The sequence below is a fragment of the Rattus norvegicus genome, chromosome X (genome assembly GCF_036323735.1).
Source record: "Rattus norvegicus strain BN/NHsdMcwi chromosome X, GRCr8, whole genome shotgun sequence".
NCBI classification, from domain to species: Eukaryota; Metazoa; Chordata; class Mammalia; order Rodentia; family Muridae; genus Rattus; species Rattus norvegicus.
Window position 1 is genome coordinate 4,868,375 of NC_086039.1, and position 26,615 is coordinate 4,894,989.

General features: G+C 39.1%; 1 protein-coding gene across 3 annotated transcripts in view; it reads left to right on the forward strand.

The window, feature by feature from the left end:
• Slc9a7 (solute carrier family 9 member A7) overlaps positions 1-26,615 on the forward strand; it is a 181,025-nt gene that overhangs the window by 100,797 nt on the left and 53,613 nt on the right. For 2 of the 3 annotated variants that reach the window (XM_006256637.4, NM_001401002.1), the window contains exons 6-12: positions 8,817-8,922; positions 9,866-10,007; positions 12,332-12,437; positions 12,668-12,756; positions 12,859-12,972; positions 15,122-15,233; positions 15,887-16,040. In XM_006256637.4, coding sequence (XP_006256699.1) covers positions 8,817-8,922; positions 9,866-10,007; positions 12,332-12,437; positions 12,668-12,756; positions 12,859-12,972; positions 15,122-15,233; positions 15,887-16,040 — 823 coding nt within the window. Of the gene's footprint in view, positions 1-8,816; positions 8,923-9,865; positions 10,008-12,154; positions 12,438-12,667; positions 12,757-12,858; positions 12,973-15,121; positions 15,234-15,886; positions 16,041-26,615 lie in introns of those variants that run through there. The other variant, XM_063280010.1, reaches the window with a different exon arrangement.

A 26,615-nucleotide genomic window follows, 5' to 3' on the forward strand; every position in this document is an offset into this window, starting at 1 on the left:
TTGTGGAATAGTTTGGATAGTATAGGTATGAGGTCTTCTATGAAGTTCTGATAGAATTCTGCACTAAACCCGTCTGGACCTGGGCTCTTTTTGGTTGGGAGACTTTAATGACTGCTTCTATTTCCTTAGGAGTTATGGGGTTGCTTAACTGGTTTATCTGTTCCTGATTTAACTTCGGTTCCTGGTATCTGTCTAGGAAATTGTCCAAATTGAGTATTTCTTATTTACATTCCAAATGTTATTCCCATTTCCGGTTTCCGCCATCATCTCCTAACCCCTCCCCCTCCCATTCTATATAGGTGTTCCTCTCCCAATACCTCCCCCGTTACCACCCTCCCCTCAAGAATCCCGTTCACTGGGGGTTCAGCCTTGGCAGGACCAAGGGCTTCCCCTTCCACTGGTGCCCTTCCTAGTCTATTCATTGCTACCTATGAGGTTGGAGCCCAGGGTCAGTCCATGTATAGTCTTTGGGTAGTGGCTTAATCCCTGGAAGTTCTGGTTGTTTGGCATTGTTGTTCATATGGGGTCTCGAGCCCCTTCAGGCTCTTTCAGTCCTTTCTCTGATTCCTTCAACGGGGGTCCCATTCTCAGTTCAGTTTAATGATGGCATTCGCCTATGTATTTGCTGTATTCTGGCTGTTTCTCTCAGGAGATATCTACATCCGGTTCCTGTCAACCTATACTTCTTTGCTTCCTCCATCTTATCTAGTTTGGTGGCAGTATATGTGGGGCAGGCTCTGAATGGGCATTCCTGCAGCCTCTGTTCTAAACTTTGCCTCCCTATTCCCTCCCAAGGGTATTCTTGTTCCCCTTTTAAAGAAGGAGTGAAGCATCCACATTTTGGTCATCATCCTTGAGTTTCATGTGTTCTGTGCATGTAGGGTAATTTGAGCATTTTGGCCAATATCCACTTATCAATGAGTGCATACCATGTGTGTTTTTCTGTGATTGGGTTACCTCACTCAGGATGGTATTTTCCAGTTGCATCCATTTGCCTATGAATTTCATAAAGTCATTGTTTTTGATAGCTGAGTAGTATTCCATTGTGTAGATGTACCACATTTTCTGTATCCATTCCTCTGTTGAAGGGCATCTGTGTTCTTCCCAGCTTCTTGCTATTATAAATAAGACTGCTATGATCATAGTGGAGCACGTGTCTTTGTTGTATGTTGGAGCATCTTTTGGGTATATGCCCAAGAGTGGTATAGCTGGGTTCTCAGGTAGTGCAATGTCCAATTTTCTGAGGAACCTCCAGACTGATTTCCAGAATGGTTGTGCCAGTCTGCAGTCCCACCAACAATGGAGGAGTGTTCCTCTTTCTCCACATCCTCATCGTCGGAGGTTTTTTTATCTTAGACATTCTGACTGGTGTGAGGTAGAATCTCGGGGTTGTTTTTATTTGCATTTCCATTATGACTAAAGATGTTGAACATTTCTTTAGGTGCTTCTCAGACATTTGATATTCTTCAGCTGTGAATTCTTTGTTTAGCTCTGAACCTTATTTTATTTATTTATTCATTTTATGTTTTTTTATTTTTTTATTAGGTATATTTCTTTACATACATTTCAAATGTTATTCCTCTTCCCAGTTTCCTTTCCATAAGCCCCCATTCCCTCACCTCCCCCTCTCCCACACGGGTACATTCCCCCCCATACACTCCCCTTACTTCCCCCCATATTCCCTTGCACTGGGGGTCCAACCTTGGCAGGACCAAGGGCTTCCCCTTCCACTGGTGCCCCAACAAGGATATTCTCTGCTGCATATGCAGTTGAAGCCCTGAGTCAGTCCATGTATAGTCTTTCAGTAGTGGTTTAGTTCCTGGAAGCTCTGGTTGGTTGGCATTGTTTTTCTTATGGAGTTGCAAGCTCCTTCAACTCTTTTAATACTTCCTCTAATTCCCCCCAGAGGGTTCTGTTCTCAGTTCAGTGGTTTGCTGGTAGCACTGACCTATGTATTAGACATGCTCTGGTTGTGTCTCTTGGGAGAGATCTATATCTGGTCCCTTTCAGCATGCATTTTCTAGCTTCATCAAACTTATCTAGTTTTGGTGGCTAAATATATGGGCCATATGTGGAGCAGGCTCTAAATGGCCATTCCTTCAGTCGTTCCTCTAAATTTTGCTTCCATATTCCCTCCTAGGGATATTTTTCCCCTTTTAAGAAGGAGTGAGAGCATCCATCCACATTTTGGTCTTCCTTCTTCTTGAACTTCCTGTGGTCTGTGAACTGTATCTTGGGTAATTCGAGCTTTTTGGCTAATATCCACTTATCAATGGGTGCATACCAAGTGTGTCTTTATGTGATTGGGTTACCTCACTCAGGATGATATTTTCCAGTTCCCTCAATTTGCCTACGAATTTCATAAAGTCATTGTTTTTGATAGCTGAGTAATATTCCATTGTGTAGATGTACCACATTTTCTGTATCCATTCCTCTGTTGAAGGGTGTCCGGGTTCTTTCAAGTTTCTGGCTATTATAAATAAGGCTGCTATGAACATAGTGGAGCATGTGTCTTTGTTATATGTTGGAGCGTCTTTTGGGTACATGCCCAGAAGTGGTTATAACTGAGTCCTTAGGTAGTTCAATGTCCAATTTTCTGAGGAACCTCCAGACTGATTTCCAGAATGGTTGTACCAGTCTGCAATCCCACCAACAATGGAGGAGTGTTCCTCTTTCTCCACATCCTTGCCAGCATCTGCTGTCGCCTGGATTTTTTTTTTATCTTCGCCATTCTGACTGGTGTGAGGTGGAATCTCAGGGTTGTTTTGATTTGCATTTCCCTGATGACTAAGGATGTTGAGGCATTCATGTTGACAGAAGCTGATACACTTCAAACAAGATCTTAAAACCCCCTTTTATTATAATTATTTCCATAATGGCATCACCTCTTGTGGTTGCTCTGATGTAATTGAAAGTACTCAAGCAAGTACAATCTGATGTTTTTGTGCATGTTAATTTTAATCTATATCCTAGGGGTAGCTAGGTTACATTTAAAATTCTCTAATTGAAGATTTTCATTGCAGGGATTATTAACTCTCCACAGACTCTAATCAGAAATCAACATTCCCAAAGTAGTTGGTATAAGTCTTCAAGTATTTTAATCGCATATTAATATTACAGACTTTGTTAATTAGTCTAATAGATGTTAGAAATGATCTTTCATTGGTGATATGAGTAATATCCAAGTAATATGCATTAGGAAAACATATTTTCTAGCAATTAGTGACCTTGCACACTAGGGGAATAAGAATCCAGGGAGGCCAATAGCCTATATATAGACTTTTAGAATATTCCTCTGGAACAAAGGTTCCAGAATGAAAAAAAAAATGTCTGGTTTTCAATGGCTTATGCTCTAAGATCAAGAATCGACAAATGGGACCTCATAAAACTACAATGCTTCTGTAAGGCAAAAGACACTGTCATTAGGACAAAATGGTAACCAACAGATTGGGAAAAAATCTTTACCAACCCTAAATCTGATAGACGGCTAATATCCAAAATATAAAAAGAACTCAAGAAGTTAGAATCCATAGAGCCAAATAACCCTATTAGGAATGAGGTACAGAGCTAAACAAAATAATCTCCACTGAGGATTATCAAATGACCAAAAAGCACATAAAGAAATGAGCCTCATTTTTTTAATAGGGTTATTTGTCTTCCTGCAGTCTAACGTCATGAGTTTTTTGTGAGGTAACCCAATCACAGAAAAACACACTTGATATGCACTCATTAATAAGTGGATATTGCCCAAAACCTCGAATTACCCAAATTGCAATCCACAGACCACAGGAAGCCTGCCCCACATGTGGTGGAGACACAACCAGAGCATGTCAAAGACAGAAGCGAATGCTAGCAGCAAATCATTGACCTGAGCACAGCATCCCCGTTGGAGGAGTTAGAAAAAGGATTGAAAGAGCTGAGGGATTTGGCACCCCCTTAAAAACAACAATGCCAACCAACCAGAGCTCCCAAAGGACTAAACCACTACCCAAAGACTGTACATGGACTGACCCATTGCCCCAGCTGCATATGTAGCAGAGGATGGCCTTGTTAGGGCACCAGTAGGAGGGGCAGTCCTTGGTCTTGCCCAGTGCAGGGGAATGTCAGAGTTGGGACAGTAAGGGGGGTGGATGGGGTAGATGGTGGAGGGGTAAGGGATGAGGGCTTATGGACAGGAAACCAGGAAAGGGAATAACATTTGAAATGTAAATAAATCTATCTAATAAAAAATTTTTCAAAAAAAGAAAGAAAAAAGGGGAAAAACAAATAAAGTAAATAATAATATTCCAGCAGGAACAGTGAGGCTTGGATACATGAACAGCACCTCTGCAGAGGAAAAGAGGTGTGCTGATCATTTTGACTGTTATGAAATGCAGAAATTTCTCCCCATTATATATACACTAAAGTAAGGGTTCCCACTGGGAATTAATGTCATTAACAGATATGATGATATGTAGCTAAACTCTGTTGCTTTATGGATTCTTCTATTTCCCACTCTTTATCTACTTCCTCTCCCTGTTTCACCCCCTATCACTAGATAGGAGGGAAACAAGGATAGAGGGGAGAGAGATACCTCTGAATCTAATGTCTTTCTTCTTGTTTCTTCTTTGCTTGTAGATGGTCTTTGCTACTTTGTGGATTCTTTTATTCCATGCCTTATCCCCCCCAGTTTCACCCCTATCATTAGATAGAGAAAGGATAGAGGGGAGAGAGAGAGAGAGAGAGAGAGAGAGAGAGAGAGAGAGAGAGAGAGAGAGAAAGAGAGAGAGAGAGAAAGAGAGAGATATGTCTCATAATCAAATTTCTTTCTTCTTGTTTCTTCTCTGAGCACAACTAACAAACTGCAACCACCCCCTGAATAACCACCAACCATCAACCTTAGCCTATTGGGGGTCTAGTATTTATATACCCTCTGAAAAGTTCCAGAATTCCAAATGCCACATAATCACAGAAACAATGGCAAAACCATGCATACCTCTCCTAGAGCATGAGGCAAATCATAGTTGGCTGCTATGAACAGTCTCAAGCAGCCACATATCCCCACACTTGGGATTAAAATGAAAACATAATATTTCTGTATTTTTATAAAGAAACCAGTATTCCAGAATTGTCACTACAGCAACATTTAAAACTGAGAGGGACTTTCAATGTTCAAATGTTATGTAGACCAGGTTGACCTCTAACCCACAGATGTCCACCCTCCCCTGCCTCTTAAGTACTGGGATTAAAGGCATGCAACACTACATACAACTAATAAAATTTTTTAAAAGAAATCCCCAGAAAATGTCAGTGGAGGAGGGATTGACTTATCCCCCAAAGAAGAACTGGTAGGACTATTGACTTTGATTGACATTAAAAGAAGAGGACAGGGCTGGAGAGATGGCTCAGTGGTTAAGAGCACTGATTGCTCTTCCACAGGTCCTGAGTTCAATTCCCAGCAACCACATGGAGGCTCACAACCATCTTAATGGGATCTGATGCCCTCTTCTGGTGTGTCAAAACAGCAATAGTGTACTCACATACATAAAATAAATTAGAAAAAAAGAAGAGGACAGATTAAATTCTAGTTGATGGGATGGGATAAATGATGTTAGTGGATCTCAGAAAGTATTGGGGAAGTTGATATATTTAACAGTTTTAGGTACAAACAGATTTATTAGTTGTTTGTAGTTGCTGTGATAAAGTTCCATGGCCAAAGGTAATATAAGGTAGACAGAGTTTATTTTAGTGTACAAGGTTGTAGATTAATAGTGTCCATTAAGAATGGGGAATGCATAGCAGAGTAGCAGGAGCAGGAAGCTGTATAATTACATTTTCTTTCACATTTTTATTTATACACAGGAAGTGGGTAGAATAGGGAGAGGGAGAAGCAGACAATGGAAGTGAGACAAGCCTGTAAACCCTCAAAGCTTGCTGCCCTCAGTGACATACTTCTTTCAGCAAGGTTCCGTCTCCTAAGGGTACCATAGCCTTCCCCAAACAGCACCACCAGCTCACTAAGAAGTATTTAAATACATGAGCCTATGGAGGACATTCTCATTTAAAGTGCTGCCCAGAAAAAGGAGCCCACACACTACCCATGACACACCTTAGTTAAATATAAGCAACACAATCAAGTTGAGGTTGAACAACATGTAAACATAACTAAAAATTGACCAAGCCAGCTCAGTAAGTCAACAGGTTCTCCAGGGCAGGAGTGAGGATTGAAAACAAAACAAAACAAAACAAAACAAAACAAAACAAAACAAAACACCAATTAGACAACATTTAACATGACTCCAGCCAGTTCTGAGGCTGAAACAGATATTTTATTTTCCAATCTGCTTTTATACCACTTTAATTACATGCAGAATGATAAGATCAGGGTCAAGGAACAAGCAAGATCCTGTAAATACCTTTCTTGGGGCTATTCAGGATGACCAGGACAGAAGGACTGCCACATATGCTTCTGCTAAGCCTTCTCTGAGCATTAACTCAAATGCACATGTTCTTAATCAAGGCCTATTTCCTGAGTCCAGGCCCAAAGTCAGATTCCTGCTCTGAGCTTATTTCTTTTGTCCTGGTAATGTCAAATTCCCACCAAGTGTCTAGAAGCAAGTGACCCCAAAAGGCTCTCTACAAAAAATGAAGTTACCTCCTTGGATATGAAAGCTATGATAATGAGGTCAGACTAGGAAAATGGGGCCCTTTCAAGGGACCAGATTGCAAAAGATGCTAAGGGAAATTAAGAAAGTAATAGACAGCCTGGTGTGGTAGTACATGCTCTTATTCCAGCTCTTGGGAGACAGGTGCAGGTAGCCAGGTCTACATAGGGCAGGTAGTGGTGGCACCTTTAATCCTAGCACTCAGGAGGCAGAGACAGTCAGATCTCTGTGAGTTTGAGGCCAGGCCTGTCTACAGAGTGAGTTCCAGGACAGCCATTCCTGTTATACAAAAACAAACAAACAAACAAACAAAAAACCAAAACCAAACAAACAAAACACCCCCAACGATTAAAAAAGCAAAGCACTGTCTGAAAAGACAAAAGCAAACAAACAAGCAAATAAAAAATGATTGATAGGCATTACAAAAGAACTATATGTCCCAGGCCTAGAAGATTGTCACACCAGAGAACTAAATCACGAGGCCCATTAGAAAAGCTCACAGAAGGGGATGGAGGGGAAGCCTGGCAGGGGGAAGGAGATATTTTTTAAAGTTCATTTTCTTTAAAATGTGCAGGATAAAATGATAGTGTTAGAGGATGTGTATTTGGGAGACTAAGCTATAAAGAAAGAGAAAAAAAATCATACAGTGGTTATTTTGATTGAAAGGGGGCTGGCAAATTCTTGAATTATTTGTTGGTAAGAAATTTGACTTGCTTTTACTTACTAAATGAAGCATTTGGTTTGGCGTTCTAATTCTGTAAGTAGTGGTGCTTTTAGCTACATAGAGCTGAGAAACATGGCTGATGCTGGCTTAAACAAAAATAGATGTTTACCTTGAATCTTACCAGTGGCCTGGTACCACAACTTCTGTCCCAGCCGGGCATCTAGGCCCTTCATGTTTCTATCATACTCCTTTGAGTTTCAGTGGTACCTTCATTGACTTGTGGAGGTAAACTGGATGCTTGTGCCTGGCCTTCTTCTCTGTCCTCTTCCGCTGATGGAGGCCAGGGATATGGGTAACTGTCTTGAGGTACACAGGTCAGCTCCCATAGGAAAGCCATTATCTGGTCTCAAAACAACAGTAAAACACCAGCAGTAAGTCACAGTGTGTATGCTCTGGGAGTACGTGGAGGTAAACCCTTTCACGGGCCCATCAGGTCAAAAGTGATTTCATAATAACATCAATACTTTATCTGTCTTTTTAGTCTCTTTTTACTGAGTGTACAGTGGGGTTTTCTAAAGGCTATGCAAGAATATGGTATTATCTGACCCTTAGATAAAGATACAACTATGAGAAGCATCTGCCTTCTGTTAATCTAACAGTTGGAAGGGATTTATAAAAATGTAGAACCATGCCTTCTTTTCGGGTTTTTATTTTATAAAGTATGTTTTTTATTAAAGTATTTCATGTTAGTGCATAAAAGGCAATTGTTCTTTTAAATACACAGATACTTATTTTTCTGCTTTAGTCAATAAAATAAATATCACCACTGGGAATGTAGGTTTTAGAATATAAAGGAGTTTAGAGGTTAAAAGTTGGAGAACTATTGATCCAGAGAATAGTTGATTCTTGAATGCTACAGAAATATAAAAACTGAGAGAAGTGTAATTACAGACTGGGCATGGTGGTACATGTCTGTAATCCCAACAATCAAGGGAGTGAGGCAGGAGGATTGTGAGTTCCAGGCCAACCTGGGCTATATAAGAGACCCTTTCTTAGTTCTTTATCTGTTAGCCAGCATAATTACAGCTAATCTGCATGGACAAAGCCTTAATCACAGTCTTCTCTGTTCCCTGACTTGATGCTGGGTTTTTACAAACATAGGGGTCAAAAAAATAGGATTTCTGTCTTTAAACATTTGCCAGCCCACTAAAGGAGACAAATCATATAAGTGCCCCCTCACTTCTATATAAGGTGTTTTTGATGTATGGAGGGACTAGGGTAGGCAGCAGGGTACTCAGGTACAGGGATTGTCTGACTCAATGACCACATCAAACCTCATCTAGGTTTACCATTTCCCCTCCCATCAGGCAAATCATGTGTCTGACTCATTTGCTGACTACCAAGTCACCTTGCCCCACTTAATATATAAAATAGTCTCTATAAATCTGGATCAGTGGTTTAAGAGCAGAAATCAAAACTAATTTCTGTGCTTTGGGTGTACATTTCAGTGACTGTGCTAGCAATCTTTAATGAACTGCATGCAGATGTGGATCTCTATGCTCTTCTGTTCGGAGAGAGTGTCCTGAATGATGCAGTTGCCATTGTACTATCCTCGTAAGTAACTTTTTCTGTGGAGGAAGGGGCAGGGTAAAGTTTCTAGCTCTGTCCCTCAGCAGCATTTAGGATGCTGATGCCAGCATAGCATGGCAGCTGCAGCTTAAATTAAAAGCATTTTCTCTGGACAGTGCTTTGCAAACTATATGTTTATTGATATTTTCAGTCCCAGGGAGCCTCTTTATCCTCCAGGGATGCAGCTTAAGTCTGCCAGTGAATGTTTGAAGTCAGGGAAGATACTGAGTCCTGTTTATGATATTCCCACATATACATGCATACATACAAACAAATATGTACCTATGATAAAGTTCAGCACATGAATTAGACAAGTGGAAGGTTAGCAATAACTAGTAATAAAATAGAAAATTATAATAATGTGTTTTAATTTTTAAAAGTTATGCTTAATTATATTTTTCTTCTTTTTACTTACATGTAACACTTTATGGATTCTCTTTGGCAGGTCCAGAATTTCAACACCACTATTCTTTCTCCTTGGAAACATTATCAAATAAAATAAAGGTTGTTTGAGCATACGTGCTGCAGTTTGATAACCTCAATGCATTGTTTCTAAGAGACTAATAGTCAAGTTGCATATACCATGTGGATATATTAGACAGAGTCTAATTTATGTCATGGGCAGATTCAGTCAGATAGTTTGAGGTTTATCATGCTATTGAGAAGAATATAGAATTTAGAACTTATAGTTTATTTCTGGAATTTCCTACTTGATATTCTTAGACTGAGGTGACCTTAGGTAATTAGAACCGTGGAAACTAAAATAGTGAAGGAGGGTGGGAACTGCTCAGTGTACCATGGTGTAAAACCAGTGTGGTCTTAAAAAATCATCTCTCTCTCTCTCTCTCTCTCTCTCTCTCTCTCTCTCTCTCTCTCCCTCTCTCCCTCCCTCCCTCCCTCCTTCCCTCCCTCCCTCCCTCCTCTGCAGGTCTATTGTTGCTTACCAACCAGCAGGACTAAACACTCACGCGTTTGATGCTGCTGCCTTTTTTAAATCAGTTGGCATTTTCCTAGGTATATTTAGTGGCTCTTTTACCATGGGAGCTGTAACTGGTGTTGTTACTGCTCTAATATCCTTTTGAAAAAGTATGTTTTGGTCCCTGCCTTGCTACACACATATATTAGGTTTGCAAAGAGAAAGTTCTCAGTTCCTGCTTTCAGATAAGAATCTTTGATGATTCTGTTGAGCTGTGGTACCACCTCAGATGGGTCATGCACAGTGAGCCTCTAAGTAAGAATCTGAGACAAACTGTGGGAAATTGGACTCTATGAGTTACAAAAAAGAGGTAGTGAAATAAGGGAGGAGTTTTGGGTGCATATGGTCAAAGTACATTGTTGGCATGTATGAAATTGTTAGAGAATAAGTAAAACAAATTCTGTCTGAAGAGAATGTAAGGAAGGAAGGAAAATACAATCAAGGAAATATAGAATATATCAAATAAAATTTTAAAGATGGGGAATTTAACTCTCTACTTTGTCCTTACCTCTGCTGCTTCTCCCCTTTTTAATAGCCCAGTTGAGATAGGGGATGTAACTGTAGGGGATGAAGAAATTGAGGAACCCAGACGAGGCTTGTAAATCAGTGGCCACTGGTTGGACAGCACTTTAGTTTTGGGATCCTGGTGCTATTTGCTGTTCAGGTGGCCATAACTAGCCTGGAGCCATTGGTGGGAATTACTGGACTTCCTACTGTGTGGTCCATTGGGAAAGGATGGTATAATATTTAGTTTCAAACAAGCAAACAAAAAGAGAAAAACATGGAAAGAGCTGGTAGTCCCTTTACATATGTGCTGAGTCCTCTATCACAGTGCCCTCTTTGATTGGCATTACTAATGAGTGTAATACACACATCCATTTTACATGTAGCCAGTATAGATAATGTGGAATAGTTATTAGTGAACTTCCACTTATTTAGTTTTTGTCCTAGTCTTTGAGATATGTGTCTTTTTCTCTTTGTAAAATCTCAGCTATGCCTAACTAACTACATTTTAACTGTTGAGAAACCATAAGTAGCCAGTGGTTACTATGTCAGATAGCACAAATTAAGACAGGTTTCTTTATAGACCTGGTACTGAGGGTTTAATTGCTTAGTGAATGTTTTTGTGACTTGGTTTTATGTTGATGGTGTACTGCATGGCAGTAGGAGGAGGAAGATCCCTGTTGTTCTTAAAGTAGAGCCCAGCACCTCGTTGCCATCTCAGAGGTTACAGCTTTCTTCTCTTTTGTCCCATACATGGATCAGGCCTTAATGATCCATGGAGATCAGAGCCTGAAGAGCCTGTCTTCCCAGGCCTGCCAAAGGCCTTCTCAGCTCTAAGAGAACTAACCTGTCAAGTCAAACCTGGAGCAAGAAATTTATTCATAGAATTATAGTAATTCATATACTATACAACCCACCCATTTAAAGTACACAATTGCATTTCTCTGAGTTCCTTATGTTGTTAATTTAAAAAAACATAATATATAATAAAAATGGCCTCAGTACACAATTTAAAGTTATTAAGTACAAGAGCCAGTAAGATGGCTTAATAGGTATGGGCTTTTGCCACCAAGCCTAATGACTTGAGCTTGATCCTTGGAGTCCATGTGATGAAGGAAAACTACTTCCTATAAGATATCCACTTACCTTTACATGCTTGCTTAGTAAGCACATGTGTATCACACGTACACATGCACACATGTGAACCATTTCCCACTATTAAATGCATTCATTGTGTTGTCTAGCCATTCCTGCTATCTGTTTCCAGAATGCAGTTTCTCATCTCAGACATACCCCTTGTGACAATTTAACAGGAACTCTACACTTTGGCTCTGGCCCCAGTAACCTGTATTCTACTGGAAGATTTCTTTAATTTGTGTGGTGGTGGAGTGATCAAATATAGGACCTCTAACGTGATAGTCAAGTGATTACCATTCGGCTACAGTACCAGTCCCTGGAAAGATTAATTTTTAATTTATGTTATTTGAAAATTGAGCCAGGTGTGGTTGTGTTACCTTTAATCCCAGCACTTGGGAGGTAGAAGCCAGTGGATCTCTGTTAGTTGAAGGCCAACCTGATATGCACAGTGAGTTTCAGCCCGGTCAAGGCTACATAGAGAAACCCTGTCTCAGAAAAGAAGGAAGGAAATAAATATAAGTAAATATATAAATAAATACACATATACATATATATGTGATCAGGGACAGGTGGCCCAGCGGTGGAGTAGCAGCCTAGCATGTTCTGAGCTCTTAAGTTCCATCCCAACATTGTAACATTTTAAAAAAGAGAGAAGACCCTCAAAGGAGGTATAGGGAATGACTGGCCCTCAGAGAAGGGGCTCAGGCTAAAAGGATGGGGATCTTAAGTGTCCCTGCTGCCACTGCTCAGAGCTGTTGTCCTTAACCTTGTGCTGACGTGACCAAGTTTACTAAGCTGCACTGCTTCCCCCTGCTGGAGACAGCACTTTTTTTCCTGATGTCCTGGAGCACATTTCTCCTGGCTGAAGCCTGTGGGTTTACAGGTAGGTTAGCTGCTGGGCTGTGGCAGGGCCTGTAAGAGAGGGAGGGAGAGAGGAAGAGGGGGAGGAACAGATGAAAGGAGGTAGGGAGGAAGGGAGGGAGGGAGAGAGGGAATTAGGAGGGAAAGAGGTTGGGAGTTATGCAAGGCTCACATGCCATAAATTTTCATGTCAGTAGATTTTTTTCCCTTGTCTCTTCATTCCCACTGATTTTTAGAAACTTTTTTTGACAGGTGTTGTAGCTGTCCTTTTCTGTGGGATTACACAAGCTCACTACACATATAACAACCTGTCAGTAGAGTCTCGAAGTCGAAGCAAGCAGGTAAGACTGGCCCTTGAGTCTGCTGGACTGCCAGGTAGCTGGACAGGAGGAATGCAGCCAGGAGTGCAGTGTTCACAGCCTCCCCTTCCCTTCTCCATGCAGCTTTTTGAGGTGTTACACTTCCTGGCTGAGAACTTCATCTTCTCCTACATGGGCCTGGCTCTGTTCACCTTCCAGAAGCACGTTTTCAGCCCCATTTTCATCATCGGAGCTTTTGTATCCTTTTTCTATTCCACATTGTAGACAGAAGTGACCTCTGCTGGGAAAGGCTTGCAATCACTAAGAGGATTACTGACTCTGATTTGAATGGGTCACTGAGTCAGTTCTAGTTCAGTATATTTGCAGTTGAGCAGGGGGTGGGGGATGGGGAACTTCCTAAAGCTGAATATATTTGATTTCAAGGCCTAGCTTTTTTTCTGGCATTTTCTGTTTTAAGCTAGTGTTTGCTGGGCAATCATTTGTTTTGTAGAGCTCTGTCCTGATTAGATCTAAAAGTCAATAACCATGTCAGTCCCCAGAATTACTGTCATGTCAACTGTAACAGAGTCAGTTCCCTGATTCAAGTGACTAGAAGGCTCCACTCGTCTTGCTCTCAGCTGCGGATTCTAGCTTCCGTAGCCCTAGCCCATGTTGCCCTTGTGTATGTGTAGACAGTGACCAGGCTTTCAGCTAAGCTGTCTTGCTCCTTAGATTATGCTGGGAGAGACTTCTTTGTTTTTCTAGAACAGGAAGGGAGGTTTGGAAGGAGGAAGAGAGAAGGAAAAAAGAACGGATAAAAAACTGATAAGATTGGAAGACAGGAAGAAGGAAGAAGAAAGAATAGAGAGGAGAAGAAAAGATAAAATAAAACACCTAGTTCTTTGACTTCAACCCTTGGGATTGTAGTGTTTGGAAAGTGGGACACTTTGGGTGCTTGGGTTAGAGAGGGGGGATGTAGTACCCAGCAGTGGCTCAGCAGCTGAGGGCTTTGCTCACGTGGTCTTAGATACTATTGTACTATTGCCACTGGTGTAACTTTTCTGGGGCTGGATTTTTAAGATCTGTTCCTATTGCATTTTTTTCCTTTTCAAGGCCTCATGGGAATCCTTAACTCTTTTAAAAGAATGTTTTCTCTTCCAGGATTTTGGTTTCATATGCAAGAGTGTAGTAGGGCTGCCCCTCCTTAGCTGCTAGATAGTGACAGTCTAGAATCCTAGTTAGGATCTCACTGAGTGGCTTCACACATTCAGGAAGAAACAGCTTAATTTCCGAGGGATTAGTTTTTCTTCACTAAGACTTGGCATGTTGCTCTGATTTGTATTTCCTGTATGGCATCCTGGAAGAGATAGTGGGAGGAGGGCCTTGTTTACAGATCAGGGCCTGTTGGCTGGGTTAGCCATATCCTCTGGGAATCCGAAAAGGCTCTGACCATTTGAGGATTTTTCCTTCTCCTCTGAGCTAGAATGTGCTTTACAAGCATTACCCATTTCCTTTTGTTAAAAACAAAATCAAACAAGGAAAGGAAGAAAGAAAAAACAAAGAGGCAGAAAAACACTTTACACTTTACCCTGGAGGAAGAAGATAGATTGGCCCTGGCTTCTGTCTGAAACAGCTGTGGTTCCTGCAGCTGGTGCATTGGTGGACGGAAGCTCTCTGTTTGCTGGCTCCTGCCTGAGTTTCCTTCTCTGACCAGGGGATTGTACAGCTCTCTCTGTTGGGTGCTGTTTAAACTTGGCAAGGAAAAAATGACCGGTTTCCCTGAATTCTTTGCTTTTCACAGTAGAACTCCTTTTTCCTATTCATCCTTTTCTATGTTTTCACTCCCAAAGGGCAGTAATGCTACATAGGCAGAGAACTCTCTCTGTGTTAATTTGTATGAGTGAATGTCTCTTTGTGGTAAGAATACCAGTTTCCTCACTTTGAATTTTCCGGTGCTCCCTGGGCCTTGAACCCTGATATTTACTTGCAAATGAAGCTCGTTGCTTCTTTCCTAGCAAACTTCCTACAGTTCCAATCTAGACTTACTTTTCCCTTGTCATTCTCTTTCCAATAGAGCCCAGCATAGTATGTGCTTAGTTTACTCTGTGCTCCTGCTATGATACTTTAGATCATTTCTGGGCTTATTTTTCCAGAAACTAAGGAGTCTGTCAATACCAGTTCAGTTTAGTTCAAAAGTTATGATGTGTTTATAAGCTTGAAATTAATGAACTAAGAAGTGGGAAAGTTGAGCAAATGACTCCCATTTTGTTGCTGAGAGATTGTTTCAGGGGGAATCAAGATATTCTGGCTTCTTTGGGCAGCTGCTAAAATTTTATGGTCAATCAGAGTGCTTTGAAGTGTGCTACTCTGGAAATGTGTTGGCTCCTTAACCTCACCTGGTGGTCAGGTTGCTATCTTCCTGGGTAGGGCTGCACATATCTACCCACTCTCCTTCTTCCTCAACTTGGGCAGAAGGCATAAGATTGGCTGGAATTTTCAACACATGATGATGTTTTCAGGTAAATATATATATATATATATATGTATATGGTATTATATATATACACATGTATATTATATACCCATGTATATATAAAGAAAGTAAATTTTATTTAGCAAACAGTGATATGATTAAAGTATAATCAACTGGACTTGGTAGCACATATCTGTAATCACACACTAGAAAGGGGGAGGTAAAAGGATCAGGAGTTCAAACATGCTTAGGTAGATATTGAATTTGAGTTCAGCCTGTGCTATATAAGATCCTATCTCAAAATCCTGTTTTAGGTCAACCTGTCTTTTCACTATTCTGTGAGGTACCCCCTTCTTTGCTAAGAAAAATACCACCCTGTTTTCCACAAGTATGCATTTGACATATTCATACTTAGCGAGCATTTCTGTTGACTGGGTGGTATTTAGATAGAAGACTTAGCTTGTTACTATGCATGTTTCTTTTGCTTTTAGCTCATTAGCAAGAGAACCATTTAAATAGTAATTCTAGAATGTGCTGTTTTAAGAAGACCATATGCTAAGGTGATTCTCCCCTGGGTTTGACATCCTAGACCCCAAAGCATGTGGCTAGAGTCTTTACTCCCAAAGGTGGCAATGAATTTTGAGGAGTTGTTGCCATGTCCCCACATCATCTGAAGACCTTTTTGTTTGGTTCCCACAGGCCTGAGAGGAGCGATGGCATTTGCACTGGCCATTCGTGACACAGCATCCTATTCCCGCCAGATGATGTTCACAACCACGCTGCTCATTGTCTTCTTCACTGTGTGGGTCATTGGTGGAGGCACGACACCCATGTTGTCATGGCTCAATATAAGGTCAGTTTGGAACCAAGTCAGTTTTGTGTCTGAAGGTGTCAGTTGTCACTGTTCTTGAGAATGTTCAATGTGCCATGCATGATATACTTGTGAAAGGTTTTCATTCTTTTGGTTTAAGCAATGTGTGTGTTTGGGAGTGTATTCTTTTCATTAAAATTTGGAGTATGTCCAGGGACTAAGCCACTACCTAAAGACTATACATGGACTGACCCTGGACTCTGACCTCATAGGTAGCAATGAATATCCTAGTAAGATCACCAGTGGAAGGGGAAGCCCTTTGTCCTGCCAAGACTGAACCCCCAGTGAACGTGATTGTTGTGGGGAGGGTGGGGAGGGGAACACCCATAAAGAAGGGGAGGGGGAGGGGTTAGGGGGATGTTTGCCCAGAAACTGGGAAAGGGAATAACATTTGAAATGTAAATAAGAAATACTCAAGTTAAAAAATAAAATAAAAAAAATATGTTTAAAAAAATTTGGAGTATGGAGATTTTACAGGATACAAAATGTCATGAAATTCTCAAAGTGAAAAAGTTAAAATAGTACACACAGGAAATTAGGATGAGTTGGCTCTGACCAGGGCAATGACTTTTGTGGAAGAGTTCAAAGTCTTAAAGCTACAGGAAAAGGGAACAGACCTGTAGCCCTGGTGATGTTTCCCTGTCTCTGAGATGGAAGCTGGACCCAGAAGTAGAAGCTCCTTAGCCAGAAATTAAAAGACTCAAGTAGAGGTTTTTCTTTCTTAGGGATTTGTATACCATGCCTCTCCTTGCTTCTGGGCGAAAGAAAGAAGAGATAGTAATTTCTATGTAATCCTCATTTGTCGTAGCCTCGTGACATCTTTTGTGTGTGGTCTGTAGCTTAGAACGATGTTGACCAGAGTTTCCTTTTTTTTCTCTTGACCTCCTGCCTCTACTTCCTAAGCATTGAGATTACATACCCAAATTCAGGAACTTTATTTTATAAAGGGTGTTTGACTTCCCTAACTGTGATCTACAGTACCATATCGTCAAAAGGGCACTGATTTGAAACAGGAGTTCTGAGACCCACAGCCCAACAATGACTGATCTCTGATCCCTTGTGTCTTTGAGCTCCAGTTTTCCTCAATGAAACGAAGCCTTATGCTTAGAGTACTTCCAGGGTCCTCCATATCCAAGTGTTAAACTCTGCCTCTGCATTATGTGTTGCTGAACAAACTCTGGCCACCTGCTGTAGTTTCATGTTTGTACACGGTGACTATGACCCATCAACCAGGCACTTGGGTAATGTAAATGCCTGAAGAGTCACTCTCTAAAGAGCCACAAGGTGGTGGTATATCTTTCTCTGTTGGTCTTCAGTTTGTTTTCCCTCCTCTGCCAAAGACAGTTGAAATTCCTTCACACTTCAGAGGAGAAAAACAGGATTTGAGAGAATAGCCCTTTCCTCCAGAGGTGGAAGGGATTGGTGGCAGGAGGCAGGAATTCCTGGGTTTGGCTCCTGCCAGTTGTGCATTTTTGGGCTAGTATGTCTCAGCTTGCAAATCAAGGCGAGCTTCTTGGTGACAATCAGGATCATCACTAATGCTTGTGTTGCATGTGCCATTTGCATCCCCATGCTTATATATTAAGATGGTTCTCACAACATAGTGGAGAGAATACAATCTATTTTGAGAAATGAGACACAAAACAACAACTTTACCCTAGGTGAGTCTTGAGAGGATGAGACAGGAAGTTGTGCCATGGCTTGTACACAGTGCTGTCCATCTGTGAAAAGGGTTGTGGTGCTAAAAATTGCTTTCCTCATAACATTTGGGGTGTTTAGAATTTCAACTTCCTTGCTTTAATACTAAGGGTTGGATTAAGAAATACAGTCCATCTTTGGGAATATAAACCTGAAGAAAGAAAATGTACTCATGTAGCTTTCAACTTGAGACATCAGATGGTACTGTCTTTGTTCTTTGTAGCAGCATGAGGACAAGACAGGCGATTGACCTTCTGTACCCTGCATGACCCTGAGAGTCTTTGCCTTCAGTGACCTGTGAAGTAACTTTATGCGAGATTTCAGATTTTTGGAGTAGGGGTGCTCATCTTGTACAGAGAATTGTTAGATAGGTAATAAACAATTTTGTAATTTCCTGAGATACTCTGATATTTATATTCATCATGGGATTTTGAAATTATTGAATAATACTATATAGCTATATGAATAATACTATATAATATGAATAATAACTATGTTGGATAATACTATATAGCTATAATATATATATATATTTCATGAGGAGTTTTGAAAACTTTGAAGTCTATTATAATTAATTTCTCATATCATTCATAAGACTTATTTTTATGTATTCAGGAAATACTCATATTTGTGTATTTGTGTATATTATGTATTCAGGAAATACTCATATTTGTGTTTGATTTTTATATGAGTAATTTAAAGTAGTTCCCTAAACTGTATAAAAGTTTCAGGCTCCTCAGGAATTATCTGGTCAGTTCCCTGACTTTTCATGACCTGATTAAATTATAAGTTCTTCGCTTTATTTTTCAACCCCAAAATATTTGTTACAAACAGAACCGAATGATTTCCCACTGAGAATGGAGAGTTGTCTTTTGGAACTTTGTTACCTTTTCAAAAAGTGGGCCATTAAAACAGTTCTTCTACCTAGAGCTAAGTCTGACAGGTACATGATGGGTCAACTATGCAAGGAGCTGGTAAGAAGTGAGCAATGCTGTTGAGCAGAAAACCCATAGTTCCTATCATACTTCTATTCCGCTTTTTAAAATATGTTTTACTTTTTGATCCCTTCTCCATATAATTTTGTCATATCAACCATAGATAACATACAGGTATAAAAATCAGTCTTTGGGGCATGGGTGATCAAAATTTGCTATTGTATGTGTTTTAGAAAAGATTCAATTTCACTGTTATTCATTGGTAATGTTATGTGAGGTTTTTGAAATTATCTAATTTGAGGAAACATCTCTCAGGTATCTTTCATATATGAGCCAGAATATTTCAGAGCATGAAAACTATGCAGCATAATTTTTTATTCTGGAATAACTATAGAACTGAGAGTTCAGGGTATGCTTTATGCATGTTTCCTGTGGTCACGTGTTATATAGCTAGTTGTACCATATCACAACCAGGAGCTGAATGGGTCCATGTGTGTGGTTTGATACTATTTTCTTATATCTAGGTTTTTGCAAGCACCACTGTGTTCAAGGTATAGGATTGTTCCAACATAGAGATATCCTTAGCTCCATCCTTTATGTCACACTCTTCTCCTACCATTCCCTAACTCCAGCAACCTCTAATTTGGTCTCTGTCTCCATAATTTTCTCATTTTGATAATTATAGAACTCAAATTATTTAGTAAATGATCTTTTGAGATTGACTTTTCCTCTTATTCACCATAATACCTTTGAGACCCACATAGGTCATTATATATGTCAAAATTTCTTCCTTTTTATTTCTGGATAATACTCCTGACATGAATGTATCAGGGTCTGTTTAACTGTTCATACCTTGAAGGACATTTTGTTAGTTTCTAGTTTACGATTATTATAAATAAAGCAACTGTGAACATTTTTGAGTAAGTTTTTATATCAATATGGGCATTCATATATCTATGATACAGGTTCCAGAACATGACTGACAGATAAGATACTAAATGAGTAAGTTTCTAAGGAACTGCCAAACAGTTTTGCAGAGTAACTGTACCATTTACATTGCTACTAATGGCACATGAGGCTCTGGTTTCCTCATATCCTCACCAGTATTCTCTCTAGTAGTTCTGATAGGTGTGTGGTGCTATCGCATGTTGGTCTTTGTAGCTAATAATGTTGAATGTCTCTTCATCTGCTTGTCTTTTGCTCCCATCTTTTCTCTCACGACTAGCTCTTCAAGTCTTTTGTTTGCTTTATAATTGAAGTAGTAGTAGTTTTTGTTGAGTTTTGAAATGTTTTTTATTCTAGATACTAGTGTTTTGTAAGATAACATGGTTTGTAAATTTTTTTGCACTTTCTTGTAGCTTATATTGAAGTCTTGGTAGAATCTTTCACAGAGAAGAAGTCATAATGCTGAAGAATTGTAATCTGTATTTTTGTATCATATCTTTGGTGCCATGCCTAAAAAATTCACCAAGTTCTCTTGAAACTTCTTTGTTATTTCCTTAAACACTTTTAGTTTTATGTCTTACACTTAAGTCTATGAGCTGCTTTTGGTTAATGTTAGTATGAGATGGAAGGTTGTGTTTTATTTGTCTGTGGCTATCCAGTTGTTCTACTGTGGTATAATAAAAAGACTGTGGCTCTACCTAAAGACTATACATGGACTGACCCTGGGCTCTAACCTCATAGGTAGCAATGAATATCCTAGTAAGATCACCAGGGGAAGAGGAAGCTCTTGGTCCTGCCAAGACTGAACCCCCAGTGAACATGATTGTTGGGGGGAGGGCGGCAATGGGGGGAGGATGGGGAGGGGAACACCTATAAAGAAGGGGAGGGGGAGGGATTAGGGGGATGTTTGCCCAGAAACCGGGAAAGGGAATAATATTTGAAATGTAAATAAGAAATACTCAAGTTAATAAAAAAAAAAAGACTGTGGCTTTCCATTGAAATACTTTTGCTCATTTGTCAGAAATAAGTTGTCCATTTACCTGGGGATCACAACATTCTCTTGTGGTTCATTGATTTATGTATCTGATTTTCAAAAAGTGATAGCTATAGTTACACAATATGCTTTGGCATTCAGCAGACAGTTTGCTTCCACCACTACCTCCTTCTTTTCTTTTTTCAAAATTGTAGACATTTTAGTTTTATTTCATATAAATTTTAGAAAAAGTCTTTCTGTAGCTAGACATGCTTATAATTCCAACAATTAGGAGGCTGATGCAGGAATTCAGGGCTAGCCTAAGAGATATACACAGAGAGAGGTATACAAAGCCTCAATAAAAGGAATACAAGAGAAGTAAATAAAATCTTGTTCTGCTTTTCATAGGAATTGTATTTTGCATATTATCAATTGGGGTCATTAGCATCTTCCTCATGTTGTGTCCTCCAATTATTTCGTGTCTCAATTTATTTTTAACCTTCTTTGGTTTCTTTTTTGTTTGTTTGTTTGTTTGTTTGTTTGTTTTTTTCTTTGGTTTCTTTATATTAGTACTTTGTAGTTTTTAGCATAAAAATGCTATGCAAGTTTTATTAGATTTATATCCTGCCACCTACACCTAGCTCATTTCTTTTTTAGTTCTAGGAGGTGTTTGGTGTGTGTGTGTGTGTGTGTGTGTGTGTGTGTGTGTGTGTGTGTGTGTGTGTAGTCTCTAGGATTTTCTATATTGATATAAATTTCTGAATTATTTACATAACTATGCAAAGTGAAATAGTTTTATTTTGTTCTTTTCAACCAATGTGCCTTTGACTTTCTTTTCATTTATTATTGCTCTGGTTGACTTTCAGTCCTATGTTTAATAAAAGTACTGTTAGTGGATGTTGTCACACAGCTCTTAACAGTAAGAGAGACATATTTACTTTTATCATTGGGTGTCATCATAGCTTGTACAGTTTTTATAGCTATTGATCATCAGATTGAATATTTTAGTTAGTTTATTTTTTAATTTTTTTGAAAGTTACATTTTATTTATTTGGGGGCAGAGAACACATACCATTTTATACATGTGGAGACCAGGTGACCGTTTTTTTGGGAGTCAGTTCTTTTCTTCTACCATGTATACCTTGGGGAAGGAACTCAGGTCATCTTGCTTGGCAAGAAATGCTTTTATCCATTGAGCCACCTTGCTGGTCCTCATGTTTATTTTTAACAAAATTACTTTTGACATCAGAGAGTGTGATCATACACTTTTTCTTATTTAGCTCTTTGGTAGATTGCAGTGACCAATTCTCAAATTCTGAACTGATCTAGCTTTTCTGAAATAAACCCTACTTGGTTATGGTATATTATTTGAATACTGCTTAATTCTATGAGCAAATGCTTGCTTAATTTTTCTATGTTCCTGGGGTATGGTTTATAGTTCTCCTTTTTGCACTATATTTGTCTGGTTTAGGTAATTAGGGTAATGTGGCCCCAAACATAAATTGGGATATGTACTCTACTCTTCTTTATATATTTAGTATTAGTTATTTCCTTTTACTTTTTGGTAGAATTCTCCAATGAAACTTTCTAGGTCATAAGATTTCTTTTTCAGAAATCTTTAAATTATGTTATTTAATGAAACTGTTTAGATTATATATTTCATATTAGGTGAACTCTGATACTATGAAATTGCTCAGTTTGATCTATTTGTCAAGTTAATGTTATTCATAGTGTACTAACTAGTTTTATGTCAACTTAATACAGACTAAAATCATCTGAGAAGAGGGAACCTGTGTTAAGCAAATGTCTCCATAAGATTAGGCTGTAAGCAAGCCTATGGGTCATTTTCTTAACTAGTGATTGATGGGGAAGGGCTCAGTCCATTGTGGACAGTGTGATCACTGGGCTAGTGGTCCTGGATTCTATAAGAAAGCAAGAGAACAAACAGGGGAAGCAAGCTAATAAACAGTATCCCTCCATGGCCTCTGCAGTGGTTCCTGCCTTCAGGTTCCTGTCCTGTTTGAGCTCCTGTCCTAGCTTTCTGTGGTGTGATGAACAGTAATATAGAAGTGGAATCCAAATATATCCTTTCCTCCCCAACTTGCTTTTTTAAAAATGTTTTTAGATTGTTTAAAGGTAGCTTTATTGGGAAATTGCCTTTGGGAGAGCTCACTGGCTCCAAGGATTGAGTCTAGGGGAGTTACCATGGGGAGAAAGGAGAAAGGGTAGGGAGAAAGAGAAAGGGCTTATGTGCAGAAAGAAGAGAGAAGCCCAATTTGCTCTTGCCATGGTGTTTCATCACAGTAATAGTAACTCTAACTATTATGCTACATACACATAGTGTTCACTGATTGTTCTTTAGATGTTTCTGGTGTCTGCAGTGTTATCAACATCGCCATTATTATTATTTCATGTTTCATTTTTAATAATGTGTATCTTTTCTTTTTTGTCAGATTTGCTAGGGGTCTGGGAGGAGGAATTTTTGTTATTTATTTTTTGACATAAGGTCTCATTATGTAGCCATGACTGTTCTGTTAGTCGCTATGTAGAGCATGCTGAAATAGAGCTCACAGAGATCTACCCACCTCTGTCTTTCCAGTGCTGGGTTCAAAGGCATATGCCATTATGCCTGGATGGTGGATTTTTTTTTCATATAAGCATTTTCATTTGCTTTTAATTACCTATTTATTCCACATATTTTACTATTTCTCTGATTTTAATTTTACCAATTTCTGTTCCTGTATTTTATTTCTACCCTTCTTGGTTTTTTTTTCCCTCAGCTCAACCACACATTCAAGTAAAGCAACAGTTAATATTGCTGAAAAATATATATGGTACCCACTCATATTTTTTCAGATGTGTATTAGTAATGGTTATTTAAGTATAGACACTGACATTTACATAAATTGTATCAAAAGAAGTTCTTTCCAAAATAAGGTAATAAGAATGGTTGGTTTTTCTTGGCTTGTGGCTTATGATGTTGCTTAGTGACCTCAAGAATTTCTGCAACCCAGTTCTTATTTTAAATTGATTCAGAAACCCCCTGATATTCATTATGGTACTTTTCATCCTGTGAACTCAGGAGAATAATTTTCAAGTAGGGACTACTTTTTTACTTGTTCCTTATTTCTTCAACTGCTGATGAGTATAGGCAGTTGCTCAGAAGTTGTACTAAGAGTTCTTCTTAACAACTTAGAGTTCTTCTATAAACAACTAGGTGTTAGCTGTGGTTTCTTTCTTTTCTTTTTGGGGGGATGTAGGGGGAGGCAGTGTATCTCTATGAAGCCCTAGCTGTCCTGGAATTCACTGTGTAGACCAAGTTAGCCTCAAACTCAAAGGTCTACCTGTCTCTGCCTCCAGAATGTTGGGATTAAATGTGCCCCCATTCCTGGCTAGTTCTGATTTCTTGACCATGGCTAACTTCAAGTCTGTTTATGAAGAAAAATATGAATATAACTGCAATTCCAGAGCTTGGTCACTTATGTTCATAACAAGTCCAAAATTACCTTCTTCAATTAGTATTTTATGATTGATACTTTTAAATGTAATGGGAAATGCTCAGATATTTTAGTTAATATATAAACTGCTTATTCTTTTTAGTCTCTTGAGTAAGTGCTGTTATTTACAAAGGACATAATTTTGACAGCTTAGAGGGGTTATAGGATTATTTCAACAGATGAACATTCTATGATCACAAATTCTCTAGGAGCACAGTGGGTAGGGAGGCAATGGAAGGACACACATCTAGTTAGTCAAATGAACAGGTAACCTTCACAGCCCACAAGGAAGTAATATAGTCTTTCAAGGGCAAGTACACACACTCTGGTGTTAATCCTATCAGTTGGGAAATTATGGTAACATTCTCTTCAAGATAGCATAAGGAATATAGATGAGAAGGACTCTTGAGCTCTTTACCTAACAGGGTTTGTGAATTGATATTTTCTAAGATGCAACATTATTACAGAATTAGTATCTTAGCAGGAAGAACTTGGGTCCCTAAATCTACAGGTCTATGTTGGAAGAGTGCCTCTACCATTCCTACCTTTATGACTGTGGGCAAGTCATTTTAACTTCAATTCTCAGTTTTCTTCCCAATTAAATAGTAACAATCACAGTATGGTGATTCAATGTGATTAGAGTGATTAGAAGTAAATATGATGAAGAGTTCTTGCTCTAGGGGTTAAGGGGTGCAACTTTGTGGCAGAATGCTTTCCTAGCATATGCAAAGCTCTGGTTTCTATCCCCAGTGTCACCACTACCTCCAGAAAATCCCCATTTTCTCATTAAATATTTATTTGACAAATGGACTCACTAAATTTTAGCTGTCATATTATGTTATTATTATTATAATCACCCAAGCAACGACTAATCTTACACTTAAGAAATCCTGGTTTGTTTTTCTGCTGTTTGCTATAGTAATTTATGGTTTAAGGCATATTCTCATTCTGACCATGTAACTAATTGAAAGTATCACCTTATGATGAGTCATGATCTCTTGTATTTTCAAGGGATACAATATAATGAGAAATTGAGCATTGCCTATTACAATGTTTCTCAAATTTTCCAACTAACTGTAGGGGATGGTTGTGATGCCTTGATCAGGAATCTGCACGGAAACACTGAAGGTCCTGTTCCTCAATTGGTTCTTGCATGATCAATAAAGATGCTAGTGGCCAATGAGCTGTGCAGAATAGGCAGGACTTCCAGTTTTTCTGCAGGCAGGTTAGCAGACACAGAAGAGAATTATCCTTGCTTCAGAGGGAGATAAAGCCACCAGCCATGGAAGATCTAGGGTTGAGTGGCCATTGGTCGCTTCCCCAACTGGGCCTGGCGTAGTAGGCAGAAGATTAGAAACAACTAAAATTGAGGGCAGATTTAGGGTAATGAGCTGGGGCTAAAGGTAACTGAGCAACTAAAGTTGAGGGCAGATTTGGGTGTTGAGCTGGGAGTGAAAGAAGGGCATGATTGCCCAGGAAAGCTTAGAAGAGCCAGGCCATTGAGCTAAAGCATATATAAGTAAGTTAATATGTGTGTTGTCTTTCATCTGCAGATCCAAGGGAACAGAGAACAATCCATTTGGGGCTTAAAGTGGGTAGCAAAACCTGCAGGTTACAACTAACTGTAGTAAAATTCTAGCACCACAGATCTCCTATATCTTTATGTTTTATAACGCTTTGATGGCTTCAAACTTACCCAATTTGCATTTTAAGGGGTTGTTTTTTATGTATGTTCCTCAAGAACCAGTTTTCACACCCACAGGGATGATATTATCCTATTGAGAGTACATAATTTTGTGCAGTATTTTCAACTAAGGGCAATTTTTCTACCTGGGAAACTTCTGTAAACATCCGGAAATATTTTAAACCAAAAAACAACTGTCCTTTTTTTTTTAACCAAGAAGGTCTATCTCCTGGGGCTGATGGGGTAGTTGCTGTTGGTATCCTGTAAGTAGAAGTCAGGGATGTTACTAAACATTGTACAGTGCACAGGGGAATGGTTTCCCAACAGAGAATAATTATGGACTTAAATGTTCAAGTGCTGAGTTTGCAAAGCCATGTTGTAGCATGATGATCAAGTTCAATGTTGTCTGAATAATCTAGAAATCATTAAGGAAAGTGAAAGACCACATCAAGCCAGAGACCTCAAAGAAAAGAGAAGAGCCAAACTTGGGTTCCTGGCCTTCAGGTTGAAATTGTAAACAATATTGTTTGCTTGTCTAGAAAAAAAATGGCCATATTTGTATTCTAAGTATTGTTGATTTTCAGTAATATAGTGGGTTTTGTTCTTTCTGTTAACTAGCTATAAGATATGCACATATTCAAAATATATGCATTGTTTAGTAACAATTTTCTGTTTTTATATGGACATACCTTGCTTTATGAAACAGATGAGCTCCTTGTAGATTAAGTTATATACACATATTGATCTGATTTTATTGTATTATGTTTTGAGAGGCTTAACATCATTATCAATTGTTCCTCATGACCTAGCTTCTAACATTGTTGC